The sequence below is a fragment of the Leptosomus discolor genome, chromosome 12 (assembly GCF_034619465.1).
Source record: "Leptosomus discolor isolate bLepDis1 chromosome 12, bLepDis1.hap2, whole genome shotgun sequence".
NCBI lineage: Eukaryota > Metazoa > Chordata > Aves > Leptosomiformes > Leptosomidae > Leptosomus > Leptosomus discolor.
The window spans coordinates 1,953,734-1,977,176 of NC_141402.1; the positions used below are offsets into that span (position 1 = coordinate 1,953,734).

At 66.1% G+C, this 23,443-nt stretch overlaps 3 protein-coding genes across 3 annotated transcripts; all 3 read right to left on the reverse strand.

Moving 5' to 3' along the window:
- Window positions 1-378: 378 nt before the first annotated feature.
- LOC104340041 (acyl-coenzyme A amino acid N-acyltransferase 1) lies at window positions 379-4,642 on the reverse strand. Its single transcript, XM_086472450.1, is given in 6 exon segments — window positions 379-483; window positions 485-540; window positions 543-603; window positions 605-967; window positions 2,377-2,579; window positions 4,180-4,642. Coding segments are annotated over 6 exon segments (1,251 nt in total).
- Window positions 4,643-7,603: 2,961 nt separating this feature from the next.
- Window positions 7,604-12,247, reverse strand: CCDC86 (coiled-coil domain containing 86). The gene is made up of 5 exons (XM_086472452.1): window positions 12,151-12,247; window positions 11,922-12,039; window positions 10,683-10,812; window positions 9,480-9,554; window positions 7,604-8,098 (listed from the first exon to the last, which is right to left on the reverse strand). The coding sequence occupies exons 1-5, from the start codon at window positions 12,245-12,247 to the stop codon at window positions 7,979-7,981; spliced, it is 540 nt and encodes a 179-aa protein (XP_086328578.1). The 3' UTR covers window positions 7,604-7,978.
- A 772-nt stretch (window positions 12,248-13,019) lies between these two features.
- Window positions 13,020-15,831, reverse strand: LOC147414594 (membrane-spanning 4-domains subfamily A member 15-like). Its single transcript, XM_086472451.1, has 5 exons — window positions 15,664-15,831; window positions 14,814-14,933; window positions 14,562-14,618; window positions 13,302-13,457; window positions 13,020-13,160 (listed from the first exon to the last, which is right to left on the reverse strand). Exons 1-5 carry the CDS (start codon window positions 15,829-15,831, stop codon window positions 13,020-13,022), a joined length of 642 nt encoding a protein of 213 aa, XP_086328577.1.
- Between the last annotated feature and the right edge of the window lie 7,612 nt (window positions 15,832-23,443).

A 23,443-nucleotide genomic window follows, 5' to 3' on the forward strand; every position in this document is an offset into this window, starting at 1 on the left:
AACCCCCCCCCAACCCCCCCCCAGTTCGGTGCCTGCTCCCACCGGCTCGCCAGCACCAAACCCAGGCTCACAGGGTACCAGCTCCAGCGACACCCCCATGACCCCCCCTCACCCCTCCCCGAGCCACGGCTGTGCCTGTTTATGTACCTATACACACGGGGGGGGGGGGGGGGGGGGTGTCCCCCCACCCTGTGCCATCACCGGGACCTGCTGTGTGTCCCCCCCCACCCCCCAAGTACAGGCAGGAGCAGGCAGCGCCGGCGAGCAGGGTCTGCTTTTATTATTGAGAGGGGTGCTGAGCTCGGGGGGGGGGGGGGGGGGGGCAGCCCCTGCCCCTTCCTCTCCCCACACCCCCCCCCCCCGCCCTCCCTGCAGCCATTACAGCTTCACGGTAGCGGCGGGGCCCAAGTGGAGCCCCAAAAACTTGACCATCTCCTGCCACGAGTGCTCCTGGGCTTTGGCGTGGGCTTGAGCTTCACCCCCCCCACACCACCGGCCGGGGGGGACCTCGGATGCTGGAGATGCTACAGAGCGGGGAACCGGGGGCTCGATCAAATGCCCGGCGCCGGGGTAGGAAAGGAGGCGACAAGTCTCCGGTGCCATCCCGTGCCATGGCCAGCTCGGCGAAGAGCTTGCTGTTGAAGCTGCGGTCCGGCCTCGCCCACCACGAAGAGGACCTTCCCCGGATCTTCTCGGTGGGGATGGCCGAGGCGCCGTACGCGGGGTCCCGGGGGTCGGCGAAGATGGCCGAGTTGTCCAAGGCGCCCCCCTCGGTGATGAGGATGCGCTCGGGGCGGTAAGGGATGGGGGGCAGGCGGAGCTCCTTGTAGACCAGCGGCGTGCCGTGGAGGAAGGCCGTGCCGTTGATCCACACCGTGGCCACCACCTGCGGGAGGAAGGTGGCCATGGCCAGGGCCACCTCTGCGCCTTTGGAGACGCCGATGACGCCCAGGCCGGGGCCACGCACCTGCGGGGGAAAGGGGGGGGGGGGGAGGGGAACCAGAGCTGGTTGGCGGCGCCGCTTGCTGGGACGTCACCGGGATGTCCCCGTGGCGCTGGGACAACCTGTTGGTTTGGGTATCCCTGGTCGCAGGGATGTCGGGCTCACTGGGATGTCACTAGGACATCCCTGCTTGCCAGCATGTCCCTAGGTGGCCAGGACATCCCTCTCATTGGGACATCCCCGGGTCACCAGGATGTCCCCAGTCCCCAGTCCATCCCTGTTTGCCAGGACATCCCCAGTGACCAGGACATCCTGCTCACTGGGATGTCCCCCAGTCCATTCCTGCTTGCCAGGACATCCCCAGTCACCAGGACACCTCTCTCACTGGGATGTCCCCAGAACACCCCACTCACTGGGACACCCCTGGTCACCAGGACATCCTGCTCACTGGGATGTCCCCAGTCCATTCCTGCTTGCCAGGACATCCCCAGTCACCAGAACACCCCACTCACTGGGACACCAGGATGTCCCCAGTCCCCAGTCCATTCCTGCTTGCCAGGACACCCCTCTCACTGGGATGTCCCCAGAACACTCCACTCACTGGGACACCCCTGCTCACCAGGACATCCTGCTCACTGGGATGTCCCCAGTCCCCAGTCCATTCCTGCTTGCCAGGACACCCCCAGTCCCCAGAACACCCCACTCACTGGGACACCCCTGCTCACCAGGATGTCCCCAGTCCCCAGTCCATTCCTGTTTGCCAGGACACCCCTCTCACTGGGATGTCCCCAGAACACTCCACTCACTGGGACCACCCCGTGTCACCAGGACATCCTGCTCACTGGGATGTCCCCAGTCCCCAGTCCATTCCTGCTTGCCAGGACATCCCCAGTCACCAGAACACCCCACTCACTGGGACACCCCTAGTCACCAGGATGTCCCCAGTCCCCAGTCCATTCCTGTTTGCCAGGACACCCCTCTCACTGGGATGTCCCCAGAACACTCCACTCACTGGGACCACCCCGTGTCACCAGGACATCCTGCTTACTGGGATGTCCCCCAGTCCATTGCTGCTTGCCAGGACATCGATGTCCCCAGAACATCCCACTCACTGGGACCACCCCTGCTCACCAGAATGTCCCCAGTCCATTCCTGCTTGCCAGGACATCCCCAGTCACCAGGACATCCCATTCACTGCCACATCCCTGCTCCCCAGGATGTCCCCAGAACACCCCACGCACTGGGACCACCCCGTGTCACCAGGACCTCCTGCTCACTGGGATGCCCCCCAGTCCATTCCTGCTTGCCAGGACACCCCCGGTCACCAGAACACCCCACGCACTGGGACACTCCTCGTCACCAGCACGCCCCCAGGACCACCCCCGCTCCCCAGGCCGCCCGCAGGGGCCCCCCCGCCGCGCCGCGGGGCTCACCTTGGGGTGCCGGAGGAGCAGCTCGGCCGCCTCCTCGAAATACTCCAGGTCGAGCTGGGCCAGGGTGCGGGGCAAGTCCTCGTAGGCGAAGAAGGCCAGGGCCAGCACGGCGAAGCCCCGGCTGGCCAGCAGCCCCGCGCGGAACTCAAGGAGGCCGCCCGCACCCCCAAACAGGTCGATCACCCCTGGGAAGGGGCCCGCTCCTGCGGGCAGCCAGGGAGACCGTCACCCACGGGGGGGGGGGGGGGGGGAGGAGCCCCCAGTGCCATCCCACACCCCGGGGGGGCCCAGCCCAGCCCTGCACCCCATTATTTGGAGCCCCCAGTGCCATCCCAGCCCTGCACCCCATTTCTCAGAGCCCCCAGTGCCATCCCACCCCCCGGGGTAGCCCAGCCCAGCCCTGCACCCCATTTCTCAGAGCCCCCAGTGCCATCCCACCCCCCGGGGGGGCCCAGCCCAGCCCTGCACCCCATTTTTTGGAGCCCACCAGTGCCATCCCACACCCTGCAGGGGCCCAGCCCAGCCCTGCACCCCGTTTTTTGGAGCCCACCAGTGCCATCCCACACCCCAGAGGGGACCAAGGTTGGGCAGCTCAGGGTTCCCAGCACTCCGTATCTCGGATTCCCCAGTGCCATCCCAGCCCTGCACCCCATTTTTTGGAGCCCCCAGTGTCATCCCACACCCCAAAGGGGACCCAGATTGGGCAGCCCAGCCCCACACCCCATTTCACGGAGACCCCAGTGCCATCCCACATCTTGGGGGGGTCCAGCCCAGCCCTGCACCCCATTTCTCAGAGCCCCCAGTGCCATCCCAGCCCTGCACCCCATTTCTTGGAGACCCCAGGACCTTCCCACACCCCGTGGGGGACCCAGGTTGGGCAGCCCAGGGTTCCCTGCACCCCACTTTTTGGAGCCCACCAGTGCCGTCCCACACCCGGGGGGCACCAAGGCTGGGCAGCCCAGCCCTGCACCCCATTTTTTGGAGGCCACCAGTGCCATCCCAGCCCTGCACCCCATTTCTCAGAGCCCCCCAGTGCCATCCCACACCTTGGGGGGGCCCAGCCCAGCACCCCATTTTTTGGAGCCCTCGGTGCCATCCCACACACTGGAGGGGCCCAGCCCAGCCCTGCACCCCATTTTTTGGAGCCCCCAGTGCCATCCCAGCCCTGCACCCCATTTCTCAGAGCCCCCAGTGCCATCCCACCCCCCGAGGTAGACCAGCCCAGCCCTGCACCCCATTTTTTGGAGCCCCCAGTGCCATCCCACACCCTGCAGGGGCCCAGCCCAGCCCTGCACCCCATTTTTTGGAGCCCCCAGTGCCATCCCAGCCCTGCACCCCATTTCTCAGAGCCCCCAGTGCCATCCCACCCCCCGGGGTAGCCCAGCCCAGCCCCGCACCCCATTTTTTGGAGCCCCCAGTGCCATCCCAGCCTGCACCCCATTTCTCAGAGCCCCCAGTGCCATCCCACCCCCCGGGGTAGCCCAGCCCAGCCCCGCACCCCATTTTTTGGAGCCCCCAGTGCCATCCCAGCCCTGCACCCCATTTCTCAGAGCCCCCAGTGCCATCCCACCCCCCGGGGTAGCCCAGCCCAGCCCCGCACCCCATTTTTTGGAGCCCCCAGTGCCATCCCAGCCCTGCACCCCATTTCTCAGAGCCCCCAGTGCCATCCCACCCCCCGGGGTAGCCCAGCCCAGCCCCGCACCCTGTTTTTTGGAGCCCCCCAGTGCCATCCCCCACCCTGGGGGGGGGGGGGGGGGTCACCAAGGCCGGGCAGCCCAGGCTTCCCCGCACCCCGTCTCTCACCGGGCGGCAAGAAGAGGGCCCCCCGGACCCTGCCCTCCCGGACGGGCACCCGCCGCACGCCGGGCCCCACGTACCACCGCTGGGCCTCGCACGAAGCCAGCGGCCGGTCCTGGGCTCCGTTGACCAAGAGGACGCCATCGAAGACCTCCAGGCGGACGAGGAAGGGGCTCCCGGCCACGTCCCTCTTGACCAGCCGTCGGAAAGGGGTGTCGGGCTGCAGGGCCCAAAAGAGCCCCATGGGCCAGACGCCGGCGTAGCTGCCCCCCGAAGCGGCGTGACGCCCCGGGTCCACCTCGCCCGCCCCGTCGGCGCGGAAGAAAGCCCGAGCCTGGAAGGTTTCGCCTTGCTCGTCCCTCAGCGACGCCCGGAGGGTGACGGGTTGGGTGGGGGTCAAGCCCCGTACCCGGACTTGCACCGGCCGGTCGGCCAACGAGGACGGCGGCGTCACCGTCACCTCCACCATGGCGCACCTAGGGGCGAGAGAGGAGCGTCGGCCCCACCGCAAGGACCCCGTGGTTGTGCCGGCCAGGGGTGCTGCTTGGTGGCCCCCTGCCAGGGGAAAAGTGGGGGTGCTCCTTGGCGACCCCCTGCCAGGGAAAAGGGGGGGGTGCTGCTTGGTGACCCCCTGCCAGGGAAAAGTGGGGGGTGCTGCTTGGTGACCCCCTGCCAGGGGAAAAGCTGGGGGGTGCTGCTTGGTGGCCCCCCGGCCAGGGGAAAAGGGGGGGGGCTGCTTGGTGACCCCTTGCCAGGGAAAAGTGGGGGGTGCTGCTTGGTGACCCCTTGCCAGGGAAAAGTGGGGGGTGCTGCTTGGTGGCCCCCCGCCAGGGGAAAACGGAGGGGGGTGCTGCTTGGTGGCCCCCTGCCAGGGGAAAAGGGGGGGGGCTGCTTGGTGACCCCTTGCCAGGGAAAAGTGGGGGGTGCTGCTTGGTGGCCCCCCGCCAGGGGAAAACGGAGGGGGGTGCTGCTTGGTGGCCCCCTGCCAGGGGAAAAGGGGGGGGGCTGCTTGGTGGCCCCTTGCCAGGGAAAAGTGGGGGGTGCTGCTTGGTGGCCCCCTGCCAGGGGAAGGGGTGCTGCTTGGTAGCCCCCTGCCAGGGGAAAACGGAGGGGTGCTGCTTGGTGGCTCCCTGCCAGGGGAAAAGCGGGGGGGGGGGGGGGGGGGGGGGGGGGCTGTTTGGTGGCCCCAGTAGGGGACACCCTCCTCATGGCGGGGCGAGGGGGCTTGGCGAGCCCACAGTGGCCTTTGTAGCCCCAGCGGGTCCCTGGCCCCGCTGACCCCCCCCACCTCCAGCAGCCCCCAACTGCGACACAACCCCCCCCCCCCCAAAGCCCCCCCTTTTGTTTCTGTCCCATCATCCCCTCACCCCATCCTCCTCCTCCTCCTCCTCTGCACCCCAAGGCCAGCCTTGGGGGGGGACACACACACAGGGGCTACGAGCCCCCCCAAATCCTGTGCCAACCCCCTTTCCCCCCACGGCGCAGACGCTGGGAGCCCAGCGAGGTGCCCACACCAGCTTCGCCCACCAGAAAAGCAGCCCCCCCCCCAAATTCCCCCCCCCCCCCCAAGAAATCCTGCGAGCCCTGAAGCCACGGGGATGGGCTCCAAGCGCCCCCCGCCCCCCTGCTCTTACCCAGCTGGGGCAAAGGCTGGTGCGGTGGCTGCGGGAAGGGCGGGGGGGGGGGGGGGGAGGGGAGGGGGGGGGGGCGGGGCAGAGCTCCTACCGCCCCGGGCAATCATTAACCCACGAAAAGGAGGGCCTTGACCTGGGCCACGGTGGCAACCGCCCCACGGCTCCGCTGAGCCCCACGGCTCCCGCCAAGGCCCCTCGCCCCTGCCCGCAGCACCCCCCGATGGGGATTGCCCTGCGTGCGGGTGGGAACCCCCCCCAGTTCCTACTTCCCCCCAATTTCTACTTCCCCCCCCCAGTTCCTACTTTCCCCCCCAATTCCTACTTCCCCCCAATTTCTACTTTCCCCCCAATTTCTACTTCCCCCCCAGTTCCTACTTCCCCCCCCAGTTCCTACTTTTCCCCCCCGTTCCTACTTCCCCCCCGTTCCTACTTCCCCCCCCGTTCCTACTTCCCCCCCCCGTTCCTACTTCCCCCCCCGTTCCTACTTCCCCCCCCGTTCCTACTTCCCCCCCAGTTCCTACTTCCCCCCCCAATTCCTACTTCCCCCCCCAATTCCTACTTTCCCCCCCATTCCTACTTCCCCCCCCCAATTCCTACTTCCCCCCCCAATTCCTACTTCCCCCCCCCAATTCCTACTTCCCCTCCCATTCCTACTTTTTCCCCCCCGTTCCTACTTCCCCCCCCCAGTTCCTACTTCCCCCCCAATTCCTACTTCCCCCCCAATTCCTACTTTTTCCCCCCCATTCCTACTTCCCCCCCAGTTCCTACTTCCCCCCCAGTCCTACTTCCCCCCCCAGTTCCTACTTCCCCCCCCAATTCCTACTTTTTCCCCCCCCGTTCCTACTTTTCCCCCCCCGTTCCTACTTTTCCCCCCCCGTTCCTACTTCCCCCCCAGTTCCTACTTTCCTCCCCCAATTCCTACTCCCCCCCCCCAAATTCCCACCCCCCCCCTTATTAGGGTCCCCTGCGATGCCCCCAGCCTGTGACTAACCCCCCCCTGTCCTTCATCCAGCCTCGGCGAGGGGGCACAGCCCCCCCGCCCCCCCCCCCCTCCATCCTGGGGGCCACCACCTCATCTCCATGTGTTTCCCCCCAAGCCCCCCTCCATGTGTGTGTGTGTCCCCCCAGGATGAAGCCCCCCCCAGGCCAGGGTACCCTCCCCCACCTGAACTCCCCCCTGCAAGGGCTTCCCCCCCCCCCCCCCCCCATGCCCCCCCCTTGCCCCCCCCCAGCAGGGACGCGGAAAGGGGCTTTCACCAGGAAAGCCAAGAAAATCCATGGGGGGGTTTCCACCGGGGAGGGGGAAGATCTCAGCGGGAATGAGGCCCCCCCCGGACAGGACAACTTGGACCTTGGGAGGATCCCAGTGTTCCCGCGAGGGAGCAAAGAGGAGCAAGAAGAGCTGCAGTTCCAAGACAGGAAAAGTCCGGAGAAAGGGTCGGCTACGCGGCCAGGGGTCCGCGTCCGTTTGCCAGAAGGGATGATCCCGCCTGCGGCCGTAAAACGGGATACAAGACGCAGCCAAACACTCAACAAACGGCTTTTGCTGGAAATCACGGGGGGTTGGAAAGCAGAGTCCGGCCTGGCACAACCACAACCGCCCCAAACCCCTTCTTTACAGCTGCCTCCCAGCACCCCCACCCCCCCCCCCCCCAAAGAAAGGGGGCAGGAGGCTGGGGGGGGGGGACGGGGGGGGGCGCCGTGCCCCGTCCTCCCACCCCCGCAGCGCGGATGTGGCCGCCCTCCCTCCGTGCCAGGCTCCAGGGTTCATTCCCGGGGGGGGGGGGGGGGGGGAAGAGAGCGCCCCCCCCTTTTTGAGGGAGCCTCAAGAGGCAAGAGGGTCCCCCAAGATGGAGCCACCCGCCCCCGCTGAGCTGCGGGGAGGCGAGTTTGGGGCAGTTCCTAGTGATTTTTACAACGAAAAAGCAGATTTGGGGAGGGGAAGTAATTCTTCCAGCCCCCCCCAGCACCCCGACTTCACGGGGTGAGGGGGGCGGAATCCAGCCGCTGGTTCCCGTGGGTCCCAGCCCCGCGTAACCCACCCCAGCTCTGTCCCGCCAACACCGAGGGTCCCGGCAGCGACTCCTGCCCGTTTTCCTGAGGAGACACCCCTGGGGAAGAGCAGGATCCCCAGAAAGCCCGGCTGCCCGGGCCGGGCAGCGTCTCCCCTCTCACTCCGCGGCCGCTTTGTGCCGCACCGGTGCCCCCCGCAGCAGGGCCAGCGTGTCCCGCTTCTCCACCCGCCGCAGCTGCTTCTTCTTCGCCCGCTTGAGCTTCAGGGGGTTCCGGATCTGGGAGGGTGGGGGGAAAAGGAAAAAAAAAAAAGGGGGGATTTTAGGCACAGAGAGGCAGGATGGGCACAGCCCCAGCTGCTGCAGAAAGCAGGAGATTTAGGGGTTTAGGACGCTGCTTAGAAACCCCCTCGCTTTTCCCATCTTGATTTGAATATCAAGAATCCTGATTAGTGGATATTAGTGGGAGAAACTACTGATTGTGTTGGGAAAACAAGCCTCAAATGGAATAAATGATCAAATGTAAAATACAAGGTGTATTGCCAGCGCTGCCCAGACACCCCTGCAGAGCCCCAGCCCCAAGGTGCTCATTAACCAGGAACTATTAATGATGGGAAACGAGGATAAGGTGCTGCAGCCCAAGGTGTCTGCTGGGCAGGATCCAGGATGGTGCCCGTCGGGTGTCGTCCTTGAATCCCGACCAAAGCGGGGACGAGCCAAGAGCCTGCGAGCCCGGGACGCGTTCCCTGACCACACACGGTCCCTTCGAGGAGCGGCCGAGCCCCCCCGCCTCACGGGCCGCCCCCCCCAGGGACACCCCCTGCTCACAAGGGCACAGCAGCAGACGCCGGCAGAGGCTGCGCTCCTCGGGGTCGGGAGCGAGAGGAGCAGAACCACCCGTGGAGAGGATGATGATGGAGATGCACCGTAGGGACTGAATAGGTGTGGGCTGAGTGTACAGGGATTTGTGGAGTGCCACGTGCGGGGGACGCCTTGGGGCAGGACCCCCCGTCCCCGGTGCCCAGCGTTAACCCAGGACGTCTCCGCTGGTCTCTGGAGGGGTTTTCCTGACCCCCTGCAGATTTCCAACACCCCCAGGGCCAGGCCCACCCGCCCCGGAGCTGCCGACGTGGCAATGACCCAAGTCTCTCCCCGAAGCCGCCCGGCTCCGGCTCAGACTGAGCCCCAAACCCCTCTCCAGGACCATCCCCCCCCTCTCTTGTGGCGGGAGGGGACGGGCAACGAGCCCCCCCTCAGCACCACCTCAGGGCTGGGCCTGTCCTCACCGCACCCCCCCCCCCCCACCCCGAGCTCCCATGTCTCTCCCAGATGGAAAACCCACGACTTTTCCCGCCCGCCCCCGCCCTCGGATCCCCCTCAGCCACCCTGTCCCCGGGGCCACCTCGCTCCTGGTTTCCTCAAGCTTAAGAGAGAATCTCCCCCCGCCCCCCCCTCACCCCGCAGGACACCGGCTGCATTCCATTGGATTTCCCCAGTATCGTTCAAAGGAGGAGCTGGGGAGAACTGGAGGCTGGTAGCCAGGGGCTGGAGGCTGGTAGCCAGGGGCTGGAGGCTGGTAGCCAGGGGCTGGAGGCCGGTAGCTCTGCCAGGTCACCCCAGTGTGTGTGTGTCCCCCCGCACCCCCCCACCAGGGACTCACCACTTGGACAATCTCCGCCTTGCGCTCGTTTTCCAGGCGCCGCTTCAGGTTCTCCTCCCGCCGCCGCTTCTTCTCCTGCGGGAACAGCCCCAAAACGGTCCCTGCGGGTTCCTCCCTCCCTCCGGGCTCCGAACCCCAAACCAGTATCAACCAGCAGCCCACGCCAAAGCCCCCCCCCCAACCAGGGAGCTGCAGGGCTACGAGCCACGGCTGCCCAAGCGTGAAATGGGCGGCACAGAGCCCAGGCCAGAGCTTTCCTCCTCCCCCAGCCCAAGGGCGAGCGAGGTTGGGCCGAGCCGGGGACTCGCCGCCGCCCGGGTTTGGCACCACATCACCGGCCCGGCTGCTCGGGGTGGGGGTGGGGGGGGGTTTGTGGGGGTGTGTGGTGCTCCTGGGGGGCACCAGGAACGCCACGGGGTGTGGGGCAGAGACGTTCTCATCAGGTCCGAATGTTGACTAGATAATTGCTTTTCATTGACCGTTAATTGCGTTTAACCAACAGCTAACGTCTTGTATTTCATTTTAATTCACATGACGGGTAAGAAACCCCCCAAACCTCCCTGATGCTCAGGGGCAGCAGCTGCTGCCTTGTGAAAACGGCCAAAGAGCTGCCAGGGTGCGGAGCGCGGAGCGGGAAGGCAGCGGGGGCAGGGACGAGGGGTGAAACGGGACATTCTCAGCTCGTTCTCTGATGGGATGGAACCCCAGAAACAAAGGGGGGGGTTGCTGGGAAGACCCTCCCCTCCTCCCCGTCCTGATTTGTACAGCGGGGGTTTTGATCAGTAAAATAACCCGTGATTATGTTGGTGTGGGAATATTAACGAAGTTAGTTAATAGGGTGGAGCAATCAGTGCGAATGTCAACGTGAACAGCGGGCAGAACACGCACGCTGGCGTTAAAATGGGTTAAAGACCACGACTTTGCAGCAAAAGGGTACAAAACGCCGAGGTTTTGGCGTAACCCTGAAGCCCCTCAGGAGGAGCCACCCCCTGCGCTCCCCAGCGCTGCCGGAACGAAGCGCCGGCTTCTCCGCCGCGGTGCCGGTCGGTCCGCCCTGATGGGGACCCCCCCCCCCCGTCACCAGAACCACGGGGTTGGGGGTGGGGGAGAGGTGGGAAGTCTCTGGGCACGGCCCCCCGCCGCTGCCTGCAGGGTGCTGAGCGCCAGGCCCAGCTCCCCCCCGGCCCCCCCCAGCCCCGGTACCTCTCGCTCTCGCTGCTTTCCCTCCTGCAGCTGCCGGGCCAAATCCCGGACCAGCTTCTTCTCCTGCCTTTCCTTCAGCTTCCGAGCCCAGGAGGTGCGAAGGGCCTTGTCCTGGATCATGTGGGAGAACCTGGGCGGGCGGAGGGGCTGGAGCTGAGCCCCCCCCGCCCCCCGCAGCTCACCGAAACCCCACGCAGCCTTGTCCGCCCTGGGGGTCTCTCCTCAAACTCCTCCTCGGGCCAGACCTCCGGGAAACCCCCCGACCCCCCCCACCTCGCCAGCCCCTCCCCAACCTTCCCCTCAGCTCACGACCCTCCCGAAACAACCCCGACCCCTCCGGATCCTTCCCAAAGTCGAGGGGTACCTCCGGAGTCCCGCAAACGAACCACCCCCACCCCCCCCCAGCCCCGTGGCTCTCCACCAAAGCAACCCTCCCCACCCCCCATCCCAAACCAGCCCTGTGCCCCCCCCAAACCCTCCCTCTGAGCTCACGAACCCCCAAACAGCCCTGTCTCCACCACAGCCCCCCCCAGACCCTCCCCCTGAGCTCACGAACCCCCAAACAGCCCTGTCTCCACCACAGCCCCCCCAGACCCTCCCCCCGAACTCAGGAACCCCCAAACAGCCCTGTCTCCACCACAGCCCCCCCAGACCCTCCCCCCGAGCTCACGAACCCCCAAACAGCCCTGTCTCCACCACAGCCCCCCCAGACCCTCCCCCTGAGCTCACGAACCCCCAAACAGCCCTGTCTCCACCACAGCCCCCCCAGACCCTCCCCCTGAGCTCAAGAACCCCCAAACAGCCCTGTCTCCACCACAGCCCCCCCAGACCCTCCCCCTGAGCTCACGAACCCCCAAACAGCCCTGTCTCCAATACAGACCCCCCCAGACCCTCCCCCTGAGCTCACGAACCCCCAAACAGCCCTGTCTCCAATACAGACCCCCCAGACCCTCCCCCTGAGCTCACGAACCCCCGAACAGCCCTGTCTCCACCACAGCCCCCCCAGACCCTCCCCCCGAACTCAGGAACCCCCAAACAGCCCTGTCTCCACCACAGCCCCCCCAGACCCTCCCCCTGAGCTCACGAACCCCCAAACAGCCCTGTCTCCACCACAGACCCCCCAGACCCTCCCCCCTGAGCTCACGAACCCCCAAACAGCCCTGTCTCCACCACAGCCACCCCCCCCCCCCCCCCCAAGTCCCTGTCTCCCATCCCCCAAGGCCTGGCCCCCGCACCCACCTCTTCTTGCCGGGGTCCTTCCACACCCGCCCCGACTTGGGCCTGCCCCGCGGGATGGCTGCCGCTGCCGCCCCCTCCTTTCGCTTCTTGGAGGTTTTACGACGCCGCGGGGCCGGGACTGGGACCGCGACCGGGGCCGGGACCGCGACCGGGGCCGGGACCGCGACCGGGGCCGGGACCGCGACCGGGGCCGAAGCCGGAGCCGCCCCATTGGGCTCCTCCTCAGGGCCCGGGGCCGGGGCCGGGGCCGAAGCCGCCCCGTTGGGCTCCTCCTCCGGGCCCAAAACCGGGCCCGGGCCCGGGGCCGCCCCGCTCTCCCCCTCCATTCTCCACGCGGTTCCTTCCCCCGGCGGCGCTGTGCGATGACATCAGAGCCGCGCCGCCGCGCGCATGCTCAGAGCGGCAGCGCCGCGACGCCGCGCCCCTCCCTTCGCCGCCATTTTGGTGTCGGGCAACACCCCCCCCCCCCCCCACCTCCCCTTTACCCACCTCCCCCGCGGCGCCTAGCGGAGGCCGCCATGTTTGTGCCGGGCAAGCTCGTAACGGGGGCCCATCGTCCCGTGCCCGGTACCCGCCGCCCCGCCCCAGTCCCACCCGGTGCGGGGGCCCGGCGAGGCCCTTCTCCGCCCCCTGAGCGAGCCCCGCAGAGATGCCTGGGTTGGAGGCGGGTGGGGGGAGAGGCCTTTATTTGGGGGCCAAACACGCGGAGGGGAGCGGCCTCCCTCCCGGGGCCAGGCCCGGGGGCACGGAGGGGTCTCAGGCTCCAACCAGCTCCACACCCGTGGGGCCCCGGGGAGGTCCCGCTTGGGCGCTGGTAGCGGGGCCGGGCCGGGCGGTGGTTCTTAGGGGACGGCTGCGGGTTTGGCCGTGGCTACGCTGCCTGGGGGAGAGAGGCGGGGGGGGGGGGAAAGGGGGGGAAACGGTGCTTTTGGGGTGACAGGACCCCCCGCGGGCCACCAGCCTCGGGTGGCCCCTCAGAGGGAAGAAGGGGGGGGGGGGGGGGGTAACGTTGCCCTGCTCCTGCCAGAATGCTGGAGCCAGCACCCCAGGGCTCTGGGCTGTGATGGGAGTGGGGGGGGGGGGGGGTCCGCACCGGGGTCAAGCCCCCCCGGGCCTCACCATGGGCGTGTAGTTGTGCTGCTTGATGGCGTGGTAGCCAAAAGCCAGGGCCGCCACCGCCGCGCAGAACGCCAGGAGGTTGAAGAGGACGAAGATGGAATCCAGCCCGTCGCTCAGGATCTGCGGAGGAGGAGGAGGAGGAGGAGGAGGAGGAGGAAGAGGAGGAGGAGAGCAGAAGGGATCCTCCAGATCCTGCTGCCTGGCAGCCCCCCGACAACCACCCCGCTGGCGTGTTCCTGCGCGGGACCGGGAGGTTTCTACCTTGTTCTCGGCGTTGAAGCACCACTCGGCTTTCGGCTGGTACAGCGCGTGGGCCTCGCAGCCGGGGAGGTGGCGAGTGATGGCCGTGGCGTGGAGCAAGGTGGCCACCAGCGTGCCGGGGATGACGGCCGCGGTGGCCACGCAGCAGGTCTTCACCTGTTGGGGGGGGGGGGGGTCACCTGGTGTCAGCAGCGCTGTCCCTGCGGCTCCCGCTCGGAGCTGTGCAGGGGACAGTGATGCAGAAAGCGCCAGATTTAGGGGTTTAGGACGCGAGGGAAGAACCCCCTCGCTTTTCCCGTCTTGATTTGAGTATCAAGAATCCTGATTAGTGGATATTAATGGGAGAAACTACTGATTGTGTTGGGAAAACAAGCCTCAAATGGAATAAATGATCAAATATAAAATCCAAGGTGTATTGCCAGCGCTGCCCAGACACCCCTGCAGAGCCCCAGCCCCAAGGTGCTCATTAACCAGGAACTATTAATGATGGGAAACGAGGATAAGGTGCTGCAGCCCAAGGTGTCTGCTGGGCAGGATCCAGGATGGTGCCCGTCGGGTGTCGTCCTTGAATCCCGACCAAAGCAGGGACGAGCCAAGAGCCTGCGAGCCCGGGACGCGTTCCCTGACCACACACGGTCCCTTCGAGGAGCGGCCGAGCCCCCCCGCCTCACGGGCCGCCCCCCCCAGGGACACCCCCTGCTCACAAGGGCACAGCAGCAGACGCCGGCAGAGGCTGCGCTCCTTGGGGTCGGGAGCGAGAGGAGCAGAACCACCCGTGGAGAGGATGATGATGGAGATGCACCGTAGGGACTGAATAGGTGTGGGCTGAGTGTACAGGGATTTGTGGAGTGCCACGTGCGGGGGACGCCTTGGGGCAGGACCCCCCGTCCCCGGTGCCCAGCGTTAACCCAGGACGTCTCCGCTGGTCTCTGGAGGGGTTTTCCTGACCCCCTGCGGGTTGGCGACACCAGCACGACACCCCCCCACCCCCCCCCCCCCCGCCAGAGGGACACCCCCCTCCCCTCCCCGAGGTGCCACAGAGCCGGGGCGGGGGGGGCGAGAGGTCGCCCGGGGCTTTCCAGTTTGAGCAGGGCTGGATTATTCAACTGGATTATTCAACTCCAGTCAAATACAGTCCTGGAGAAGCGCCACCCGCCGTGACACCTTTTGTCCCCGTCACCGAGAGCCACCTGGAAGGCCCAGAAGTCACCAAAGCAACGGGGATTGGGGGGGGGGGGGGTTCTTTGTCCCCCCCCTTACCAGCAAGATGTTGTCTCTTTTTTCACTTTCCACCAGCAAAGAGCCTGAGACCAGGAGCTGCTCAGAGAACAGAGAAAGGAGGGTGTCACCAGCAAGGCACCCCCCCTCCGGTGCCCCCCCGGCTGCGATTCGGTGTTCTGGCCCCCCTCGAGCCCCAGAGGAGGCCGTGGGGACAAGAGGATCTGGTCCCCAAATCCGCCGTCCCTCATGGGATGCGGGGGAGGGGGGGGCCCAGGCACGTCCCCCGCTTACCAGGAGCCCGAGCCAGAAGAAGACCCCGCTGGCCACGGGGAGGGAGGGGGTCCCGTACTCGGACACCGTCAGGATGATCCCGAAGGAGACGTGGATGATCCCGGTGAAGATGTGGATGGTCTGGGGAAGGATTTGGGGGAGAGAGGGATCCCCCCGGATACCCCCCCCCGGTCACTCTGTCTGCCCACACCGGCGAACGACGGATGTCACCGTTGCTGTCAGCCACATAGCACGTCCCATGTCCCCGTTTTGCCCCCTCCCAAGGTGCCCTGTCCCCCCTGGTCCCCATTTTGCCCCCTCCCAAGGTGCCCCCTCTCCCCTGGGGATCCTCGGTCCCCATTTTGCCCCGTCCCAAGGTGCCCCCTCACCCCTGGGGATCCTCGGTCCCTGTTTTGCCCCATCCCAAGATGCCCCGTCCCCCCCTGGTCCCCATTTTGCCCCCTCCCAAGGTGCCGAATTCCCCCCTGGGGACCCTCAGTCCCCATTTTGCCCCATCCTAAGGTGCCCCGTCCCCCCTGGGGATCCTCAGTCCCCATTTTGTCCCCTCCCAAGGTGCCAAATTCCCCCCTGGGGACCCTCAGTCCCCGTTTTGCCCCCTCCCAAGGTGCCCAATTCCCCCCTGGGGACCCTCAGTCCCCATTTTGCCCCATCCTAAGGTGCCCCGTCCCCCCTGGGGATCCTCAGTCCCTGTTTTGCCCCCTCCCAAGGTGCCCAATTCCCCCCTGGGGACCCTCAGTCCCCATTTTGCCCCATCCCAAGGTGCCCCGTCCCCCCTGGGGACCCTCAGTCCCCATTTTGCCCCCTCCCAAGATGCCCCGTTCCCCCCCCCCCCCAGGCGGTCACATCTCACCCCCAGCGCCTTGGGCCGAGCCCTCCTGAACCCCCGGACTTGGAAGGACACGGTGGGGGCAGGTGCCGTGGCGCTGGAGGCCAACTGGGCCGCGCGGGGGTCCGTGGCCGGGATGACCTCCGTGATGATCCGCACGCCCCCGGTGTCGGTCACCGTGGTGGCCGCCATGGCCTGCGGGCAGAGCGGGGCTGGGGAGCCACGGGGTGGCCAGCTCCCACCCTACTGGGGACCCATGTCGTCTTACTGGGATGTCCCACAGCTCACCCCGCACCCACAGACCTCCTTCAGCCTGGGCTTGCCCTCCTCCTCCTCCTCCTCCTCCTCCTCTTCCTCGTCCCCACGGCCGCCGTTAGCGGTCCCTTCGCTGTCCGGCGCTCGGGCAGGGCCGCGCTCCCGCCGCCCTTTGCTCCCTGCGGGAAGTTTGTCCATGGCAACCTCGTCCGGCTCCTCTTGCTCAACGAGGCGGCGGTGCCAATGGTGGGGGGAGAGGCTGGAAACACCCCCCCCCCGCTGCGGGGGGGGGAGGTGGGGGGCGAGGGGGGCAGGGAGAGAGGGGGCTTCGCCGCAGCCGGGGGAAGGCGTTGGATGCTCATCCCTTCGGATGCTCCCAGGAGATGAGGCCCCTGGCAGCCTTGGGGGGGGGCTTTTCCATCCCCGGCGTCGCGTGGGGCGTCACCCCCGCCATCAGGCCTGTGCCACCCCCGCCATCAGCCCTGTGCCACCCCCGCCATCAGCCCTGTGCCACCCCCACCATCAGCCCTGTGCCACCCCCGCCATCAGGCCTGTGCCACCCCCGCCATCAGCCCTGTGCCACCCCCGCCATCAGCCGTGTGCCACCTCCGCCATCATCCCTGTGCCACCCCCGCCATCAGCCCTGTGCCACCCCCGCCATCAGCCCTGTGCCACCCCCGCCATCAGCCGTGTGCCACCCCCGCCATCAGCCCTGTGCCACCTCTGCCATCAGCCCTGTGCCACCTCTGCCATCAGCCCTGTGCCACCCCCGCCATCAGCCCTGTGCCACCTTCGCCATCATCCCTGTGCCACCCCCGCCATCAGCCCTGTGCCACCCCCGCCACCAGCCCTGTGCCACCTCTGCCATCAGCCGTGTGCCACCTCCGCCATCAGCCCTGTGCCACCCCCGCCATCAGCCCTGTGCCACCTCCGCCATCAGCCCTGTGCCACCCCCGCCATCAGCCCTGTGCCACCCCCGCCACCAGCCCTGTGCCACCTCTGCCATCAGCCGTGTGCCACCTCCGCCATCATCCCTGTGCCACCCCCGCCATCAGCCCTGTGCCACCTCCGCCATCAGCCCTGTGCCACCTCCGCCATCAGCCCTGTGCCACCCCCGCCATCAGCCGTGTGCCACCCCCACCATCAGCCGTGTGCCACCTCCGCCATCAGCCGTGTGCCACCCCCGCCATCAGCCCTGTGCCACCCCCGCCATCAGCCCTGTGCCACCTCCACCATCAGCCCTGTGCCACCTCCGCCATCAGCCGTGTGCCACCTACTCAATTAGCCGTGTGCCACCTCCACCATCATCCCTGTGCCACCCCCACCATCATCCCTGTGCCACCCCCACCATCATCCCTGTGCCACCTCCGCCACCAGCCCTGTGCCACCTCCGCCATCAGCCCTGTGCCACCCCCGCCACCATCCCTGTGCCACCTCCTCAATTAGCCGTGTGCCAGCCCCGGCAGGACCCTAACGAGATTCCTTTGGCTGCCCTCGTTAGCGCCACGCCACGCCACGCCACGCCGCCGGCGCTGGCCCTTTCCCTGTCGGGAAACAACGGGAGGGAAACGGGACCCGGCCCCAACGTTATAAACCCCCTTTGGTCCATAAAGGCCCCGAGGCACCTCTTTTATTGCCTTTTTTTTTATTTACTTTGGGCTTCTCCTTCCTCGACCCGGTGGGTCTGCTCCCCGGCGAGGCGAGCCAAGGGGGAAGGGGGGGCGTGCGCGGTGCCGGCGGGAGCCGGAGGGAAAGGAGCTGCGGTGGTTTCCGCTCGGAAACGAGAGCTGGGCCTGGGAACGGAGCCACCGCACATGGCGAGGAGCTCCCGAGGGGGGAAGGCGAGTCCGGAGGCCCCTTCCTCCCGCCGCCGGCCACCGGTCTCCAGGTCTGCCAGAAAACAGCTCCTTCCTTCGTGGCCACCGCGGCCCCATCTGCTTGCCAGGAGGGTTGGGGTCCTCCACGCCGCCCTGTGAGGACCCTCCGTGAGGGTTTTCTGGACCTTCGAGGTGCGCTGGGCCCTTCCTCTCTCATCCTCATCCTCCCCCCCCGTGCGCCTCGACGCTGCTGGGAGCTCTGGGACCGCGCACAAGGTTACGAAGCCCTCGCTCCCAGTTTGGAGCGGGGGCGGAGGGGGGATGCTGGGCTGGGGAAGGGGGACGAGGGACAACCGGGATGAGGTTTGGCTCGCCCTCCGGGTGGTTCGGGGAGGGGGCGGGAGGGCGCAGGGGCCGGTGGACGTGGCGCTGGGACCCCCGCTTGGGTTTTATCCCTCCCTCGGGGGCGGCGAAGGTCCCACCGCCGCCCACGGCTTCGCTGGTGGGACTGGAATATTGAAGCCCAGCATCTCCGAGCTTGGCCACAAGGCAGCTCGGGCTGGCTGCACGCCGCGTTGGTGGCCACGGGCGCCGCCAGCGTTAGGGACCCCAATAACCCTGTCTCAGGGTGAGCCGGGACCCCCCCCCCCCCCCCAGCAGCCTGGTTCCAGCTGAGGATTTTCGGAGCAGGTGAAGCAACTTTTGGAAGTTCCTTTTCTTCTCCTTTGGCCCTAGAGGGAGCTGAGGCGCCGGGTTTGGAGGCTTCCAGAGCTCGGCGGGGCTTTCCAGCAGTTGGGGCGCGATCCTCCAGCGAGGGGTGAGCAGCAGCAGCCCCCACCCGACCCTGCCCCAATCCCGGGCTGCCCTGGGGGAAACTGGGCCATCGGTGGTACCAAACCGTAGGTCATGGGAAGTGGCCACGTCTTGGGGGGCTCCTGGGACGAGCAGCCTTGTCACCCGCGTCCTCGGCTCTTGAGTTTGCTGGGGCGAAGCTGTCTGGCCACGGATCCCCACAGACGCTCTGTTTCTCCGGGGTCTTTTCCAAAACCTTTTGTAGAATCAGAGAATCGTGAGGTTGGAGAAGACCTCTGAGATCATCAAGTCCAACAGTTGACCCAACCCCACCATGCCCACTAACCCGTGTCCCCAAGTGCCACAGCTACACGGTTTTTGAACGCCTCCAGGGACGGTGACTCCACCACCTCCCTGGGCAGCCTGTTCCAACGTTTGACCACTCTTCCAGTGAAGAAATTTCTCCTCGTGTCCAACCTAAACCTCCCCTGGCGCAACTTGAGGCCGTTTCCTCTCATCCCACCGCTTGTTACCTGGGAGAAGGGACCGACCCCACCTCACTCCAGCCTCCTCTCAGGTGGCTGCAGAGAGCGACCTCAGCCTCCTCTTCTCCAGGCTGAACACCCCCAGGTCCCTCAGCCGCTCCTCACCAGACCTGCTCTCCAGACTCATCGCCCTTCCCTGGACACGCTCCAGCCCCTCAATGTCCTCCTTGCAGTGAGGGGCCCAAACCTGCACCCCGCGTTCGAGGGGCGGCCTCGCCAGTGCCGAGCGCAGGGGCACCATCCCCTCCCTGCTCCCGCTGGCCACACCACGGCTGGTACAAGCCAGGGTGCTGTTGGCCTTCTTGGCCACCTGGGCACACTGCTGGCTCATGTTCACCCAGCTGTTGACCGGTTTTTTCCCACCAGGCACTTCCCAGCCGCTCCTCCCCGAGCCTGTAGCGCTGCGTGGGGTTGTGGTGACCCAAGGGCAGGACCTGGAACTTGGCCTTGTTGAACCTCACAGCGGTGGCCTCAGCCCTTCGATCCAGCCTGTCCAGGTCCCTCTGCAGAGCCTTCCTGCCCTCCAGCAGATCCACCCTCCCGCCCAATTCCCTGTCCTCTGCCCACCGGCCGAGGCAGCACTCGATCCCCTCGCCCAGATCACCGATCAAGACGTTCCAGACCGCTCCCACCGCTGAGCCCTGGGGGACACCCCTCGTGACCGGTTGCCAACGGGGTTGACCTCCATTCACCACAAAACTTCGGGCTCAGCCATCCAGCCAGTTTTTGACCCAGCTCGGTGTGCAGCTGCCCAGGCCACGAGCCACCAGCCTTCTTAGGAGAACGCCGTGGGAGATGCTGTCAAAGGCTTTACTGAAGTCCCGGTAGATGACCTCTAGAGCCTTCCCCTCATCGCCTGGCCCGGTGGCCTGGTCATGGAAGGAGATCAGGTTGGTCAAGCAAGACCTGCCCTTCATGACCCCACGCTGGCTTGGGCCTGAGTCCCTGGTTGTCCTGCAGATGCCACCTGAGCACCCTCAAGCTGAACCGCTCCATGACCTTCCCCAGCACCGGGGTCAGCCCGACGGGTCTGTCGTTCCCCGAATCCTCCTTCCAGCCCTTCTTGTAGACGGGCGTCACGTTGGCAAGCCTCTCCTTCCATCCCCGTTGCGGAGGCTGGAAACCGGCGGGCCGCCCAGTGGCTAGCTGGGCTGATGGCCACGAGCCTGGGCAGAGGAGGGAGCCGGCCACCATGCTGGGGACGAGCTGGCGGTGGCGTTTCCCCCTGTCCATCCCTCCATCCCCGACGGAGCACCGAGCGCTTGGCCTTGTAAAGGGGCTGCGACTGCCGGCGCGGCTTTCCAGGAAAAACACGGAGATGGAGGCGATTCAGCTCCTCGTCCTCCTCCGCTGCCTTGAATTTCTGCTGGTGGCTCGTCAGCGTGTCCCTCCGGAGGGAGACCCTCTGTCGACACCCCGATCCCAACGAGTCCCGCGCTGGCTGGGGACTCCCTTGGGGTCAGGAACACTTTAGCAGCCGTGGAAATGCCGGGATCCCCCCTTTAGCCCTTCTACAGCCAGGGTGTCTTTGGGCATTCGCCACGGCTTGCGTTCCCAGCCGAACCCGCCGGCTACGGTGGATTTCCTCCCAAATCCGCCTTTTCAGATTCCTAAAGCATTCCTGAAGTTTCAGCTTTTTGGCCAGAAAAAAAAAAAAAAACCCACAAAAAAAAGCCGTGACTGCCCTCGGCAGCCGGGGCTCGGGGAAGCGGCTGGGCAAAAAAAAAACCACCCAACCCCGCGCGAGGTATCCGTGGAGAAAGCGCTTTTCCCCTTCTAAATAAAGCCAGGTCCAGCTGGGGATGGCAGGAGCCCAAGGTAGGATGTGACGATTTATTTCGGGAACAGATGCCAGAGGAGGTGAAGCTTTTCTGGCTGAGCAGATGCGGGGAAGTGGCAAGCCCGGGCGGTGAAGCCTTCCAGCCCTTTATTGGCAGGAATTTCTGGCTTTGCTGATATATACAACGCATTCCTGGGATTTTAATTCTATTTCTTTGTTAGTTTTGCTCTCCTGACAGCTGGAAACCTTTTCTCTGCTGCTTTTTCTTCCTTTTAAATCTCCAGGAGCCGCTCCCGCACGGGGCTGAGGGCTGGTGCCGGGGGCGAGACGTCTGCCTGGCGAGCGCGGCTTTCGGCGCGGCCGGAGGAGAGCGAAGACACCTGGGCTGGTGGCTGGGGACCGCCACGATCGATGGCTTCAGCACCACGGCCCCGTGTCCCTTAGGATGTCGCAGGATGAAGGGGGGAAGCCTGGCTGGGTGCTGGGGCTTGGGGCAGGGGGTTCAGTGAGAACCTCCCTTCCCTCCACCTCCAGCATCTCCATCCCACCAGCGCGGGACGAGTTTACGAGCCTGGTGGAACCAAAAGTGCCTTTTCCAGGCCCAAAAAGCCCTGCTTTTCCTCTTTTTTTTTTCCCCCAAAGAAAATAGATTGCGTCGGGGAAACGCTTCTCACAGAAACTTGCTGCTTCCTGTGAAAAAAACTTTTATAGCCCCATAAAAATACCGAAAGTCAACATTTTGCTTTGCCTCCAAATGTTTCTGGGTCTCCCAGGGCTGTTGCGATACTGGTTCCAGAACGAGAGAGCCCCATTTTCCTGGGACAGGAGGTTACTCGCCCCAGCTTAGGAAGCGAGGAGCCAGGAGCAGGCAGGGGCAGGCAGGGAGGCTGGGGGGAGCACCGCTGCCTGCTGGGGGGCGGGGGGGGGGGGGGGGGGTGTCCTTGCCCTTTTGGTGGCTCAGGGCTGCTCCTGAGTGACCGTGGTGGGACGGTTCTGCTCCGTGGTGGGACGGTTCTGCTCCGCGGCGCCGTCGAGACTCGGGCTGCTCCGAGGAGACGCAGCGTGGGTTGCGAGAAGGGAGCTCAAACCGCAAGTGGAGACGCTCTTTTCGGGGGGCTGGGTGGGGGGGCTGCGGCTTAGAAACACACACACACCCCCCCCCGAACTGTGGCACGTGCAGAGCTCTCGGTGACACCCCCTCACCCTCAAAGGCTTTTGGGCAGGAGCGCATCGGGGGGGGGGGGGGGGGATTGGTGCTGTCATTGGGGGCACGGCGGCAGTGCTCCCAAAGCCCGTCCCTGATGAGTCCGTCATCTCCTTCCCCCAATGTGTCCGTCATCTCCTTCCCCTGATGTGTCCGTCATCTCCTTCCCCCAATGTGTCCATCATCTCCTTCTCCCGATGTGTCCATCATCTCCTTCCCCTGATGGGTCCATCATCTTCCCCTGAAGGGTCCATCATCTCCTTCCCCCAATGTGTCCGTCATCTCCTTCCCCCGATGTGTCCGTCATCTCCTTCCCCCGATGTGTCCATCATCTCCTTCCCCCGATGTGTCCATCATCTCCTTCCCCTGATGGGTCCATCATCTCCTTCCCCTGATGTGTCCGTCATCTCCTTCCCCTGATGTGTCCATCATCTCCTTCCCCTGATGGGTCCGTCATCTCCTTCCCCTGATGAGTCCGTCATCTCCTTCCCCCGATGTGTCCATCATCTCCTTCCCCCAGTGTGTCCATCATCTCCTTCCCCTGATGTGTCCTTCATCTCCTTCCCCCGATGGGTCCATCATCTCCTTCCTCTGATGTGTCCTTCATGTCCTTCCCCTGATGTGTCCATCATCTTCCCCCAATGTATCCATCATCTCCTTCCCCTGATGTATCCATCATCTCCACCCAATCCCCTGGATCAAAAAGCTCCAGCCTTTGATCCCTTCGCTCCCCAGTAAAACTCCCGACGCCGCAGAAAACCTCCAGCACATCTCTGCGGCTCCGCTGACGCATCCCAGGGCGAAGAAGCTCCAACCTGAGAAGGTCCCTCCTGCCCCACCCCGGTGCGGCCAAGGGCAGGGGCAGCTCCGTCCCCCACCCGAGCCTTTTGGGAACGTTGACCATTGCCTCCTCCACCCACTGCGGGCGTCAGCTCCAGGATCCTCCGGGGCTTCCCGTTAACGGCCGGGGTTGATTCACCCCAGGGCTTTGCCCAACCCGCGGCTCCCCCAGGGTCTTACCAGGCACCAGTGAACCCCCCCCCCAAAGCCACTGGGACAACGCCGCCCGCCCCATTTCGCCCACCGTGGTACCGAGGGGGTGGTGAGACCCCCTGGGCACGTGTCCCGAGCCCCTTCCTACCCTGAGCCTCTCCCGGGGCGCAGAGGCCGTGGGTCTGCTCCGTCGGACCCCGCGTGCCGCCTCCCCGCGGTCAGGATGGAGCCGGGACCCCCCCTGAGATGAACGGGGGGGGGGGGGGGGTGTCTCCCTGGCTCCCTGTGAGCTCCCCGTGGCCTCACCCCGTGTCCCCCCCTGCCTGTCCCCAGCTCCTGGCCGTCCCCGTCCCCCTCACGCCCAGGGGGGGAGCAGCCAGGCGTTACTCGCGGGCTGGGGGCATCTCGCTGCCGCGCT

Coding starts and splice junctions, on each gene's coding strand:
- LOC147414594 (XM_086472451.1), bottom strand. CDS start 15,831: ATGGCGGCCACCACGGTGACCGACACCGGGGGCGTGCGGATCATCACG. Junction 14,934..15,663: donor CTCGGCCCAAGGCGCTGGGG/GTGAGATGTGAC, acceptor ATCCTTCCCCAG/ACCATCCACATCTTCACCGG. Junction 14,619..14,813: donor TCTTCTGGCTCGGGCTCCTG/GTAAGCGGGGGA, acceptor TTCTCTGAGCAG/CTCCTGGTCTCAGGCTCTTT.
- CCDC86 (XM_086472452.1), bottom strand. CDS start 12,247: ATGGAGGGGGAGAGCGGGGCGGCCCCGGGCCCGGGCCCGGTTTTGGGC. Junction 10,813..11,921: donor AAGGACCCCGGCAAGAAGAG/GTGGGTGCGGGG, acceptor CCGCCCGCCCAG/GTTCTCCCACATGATCCAGG. Junction 9,555..10,682: donor GAAAGCAGCGAGAGCGAGAG/GTACCGGGGCTG, acceptor CTGTTCCCGCAG/GAGAAGAAGCGGCGGCGGGA.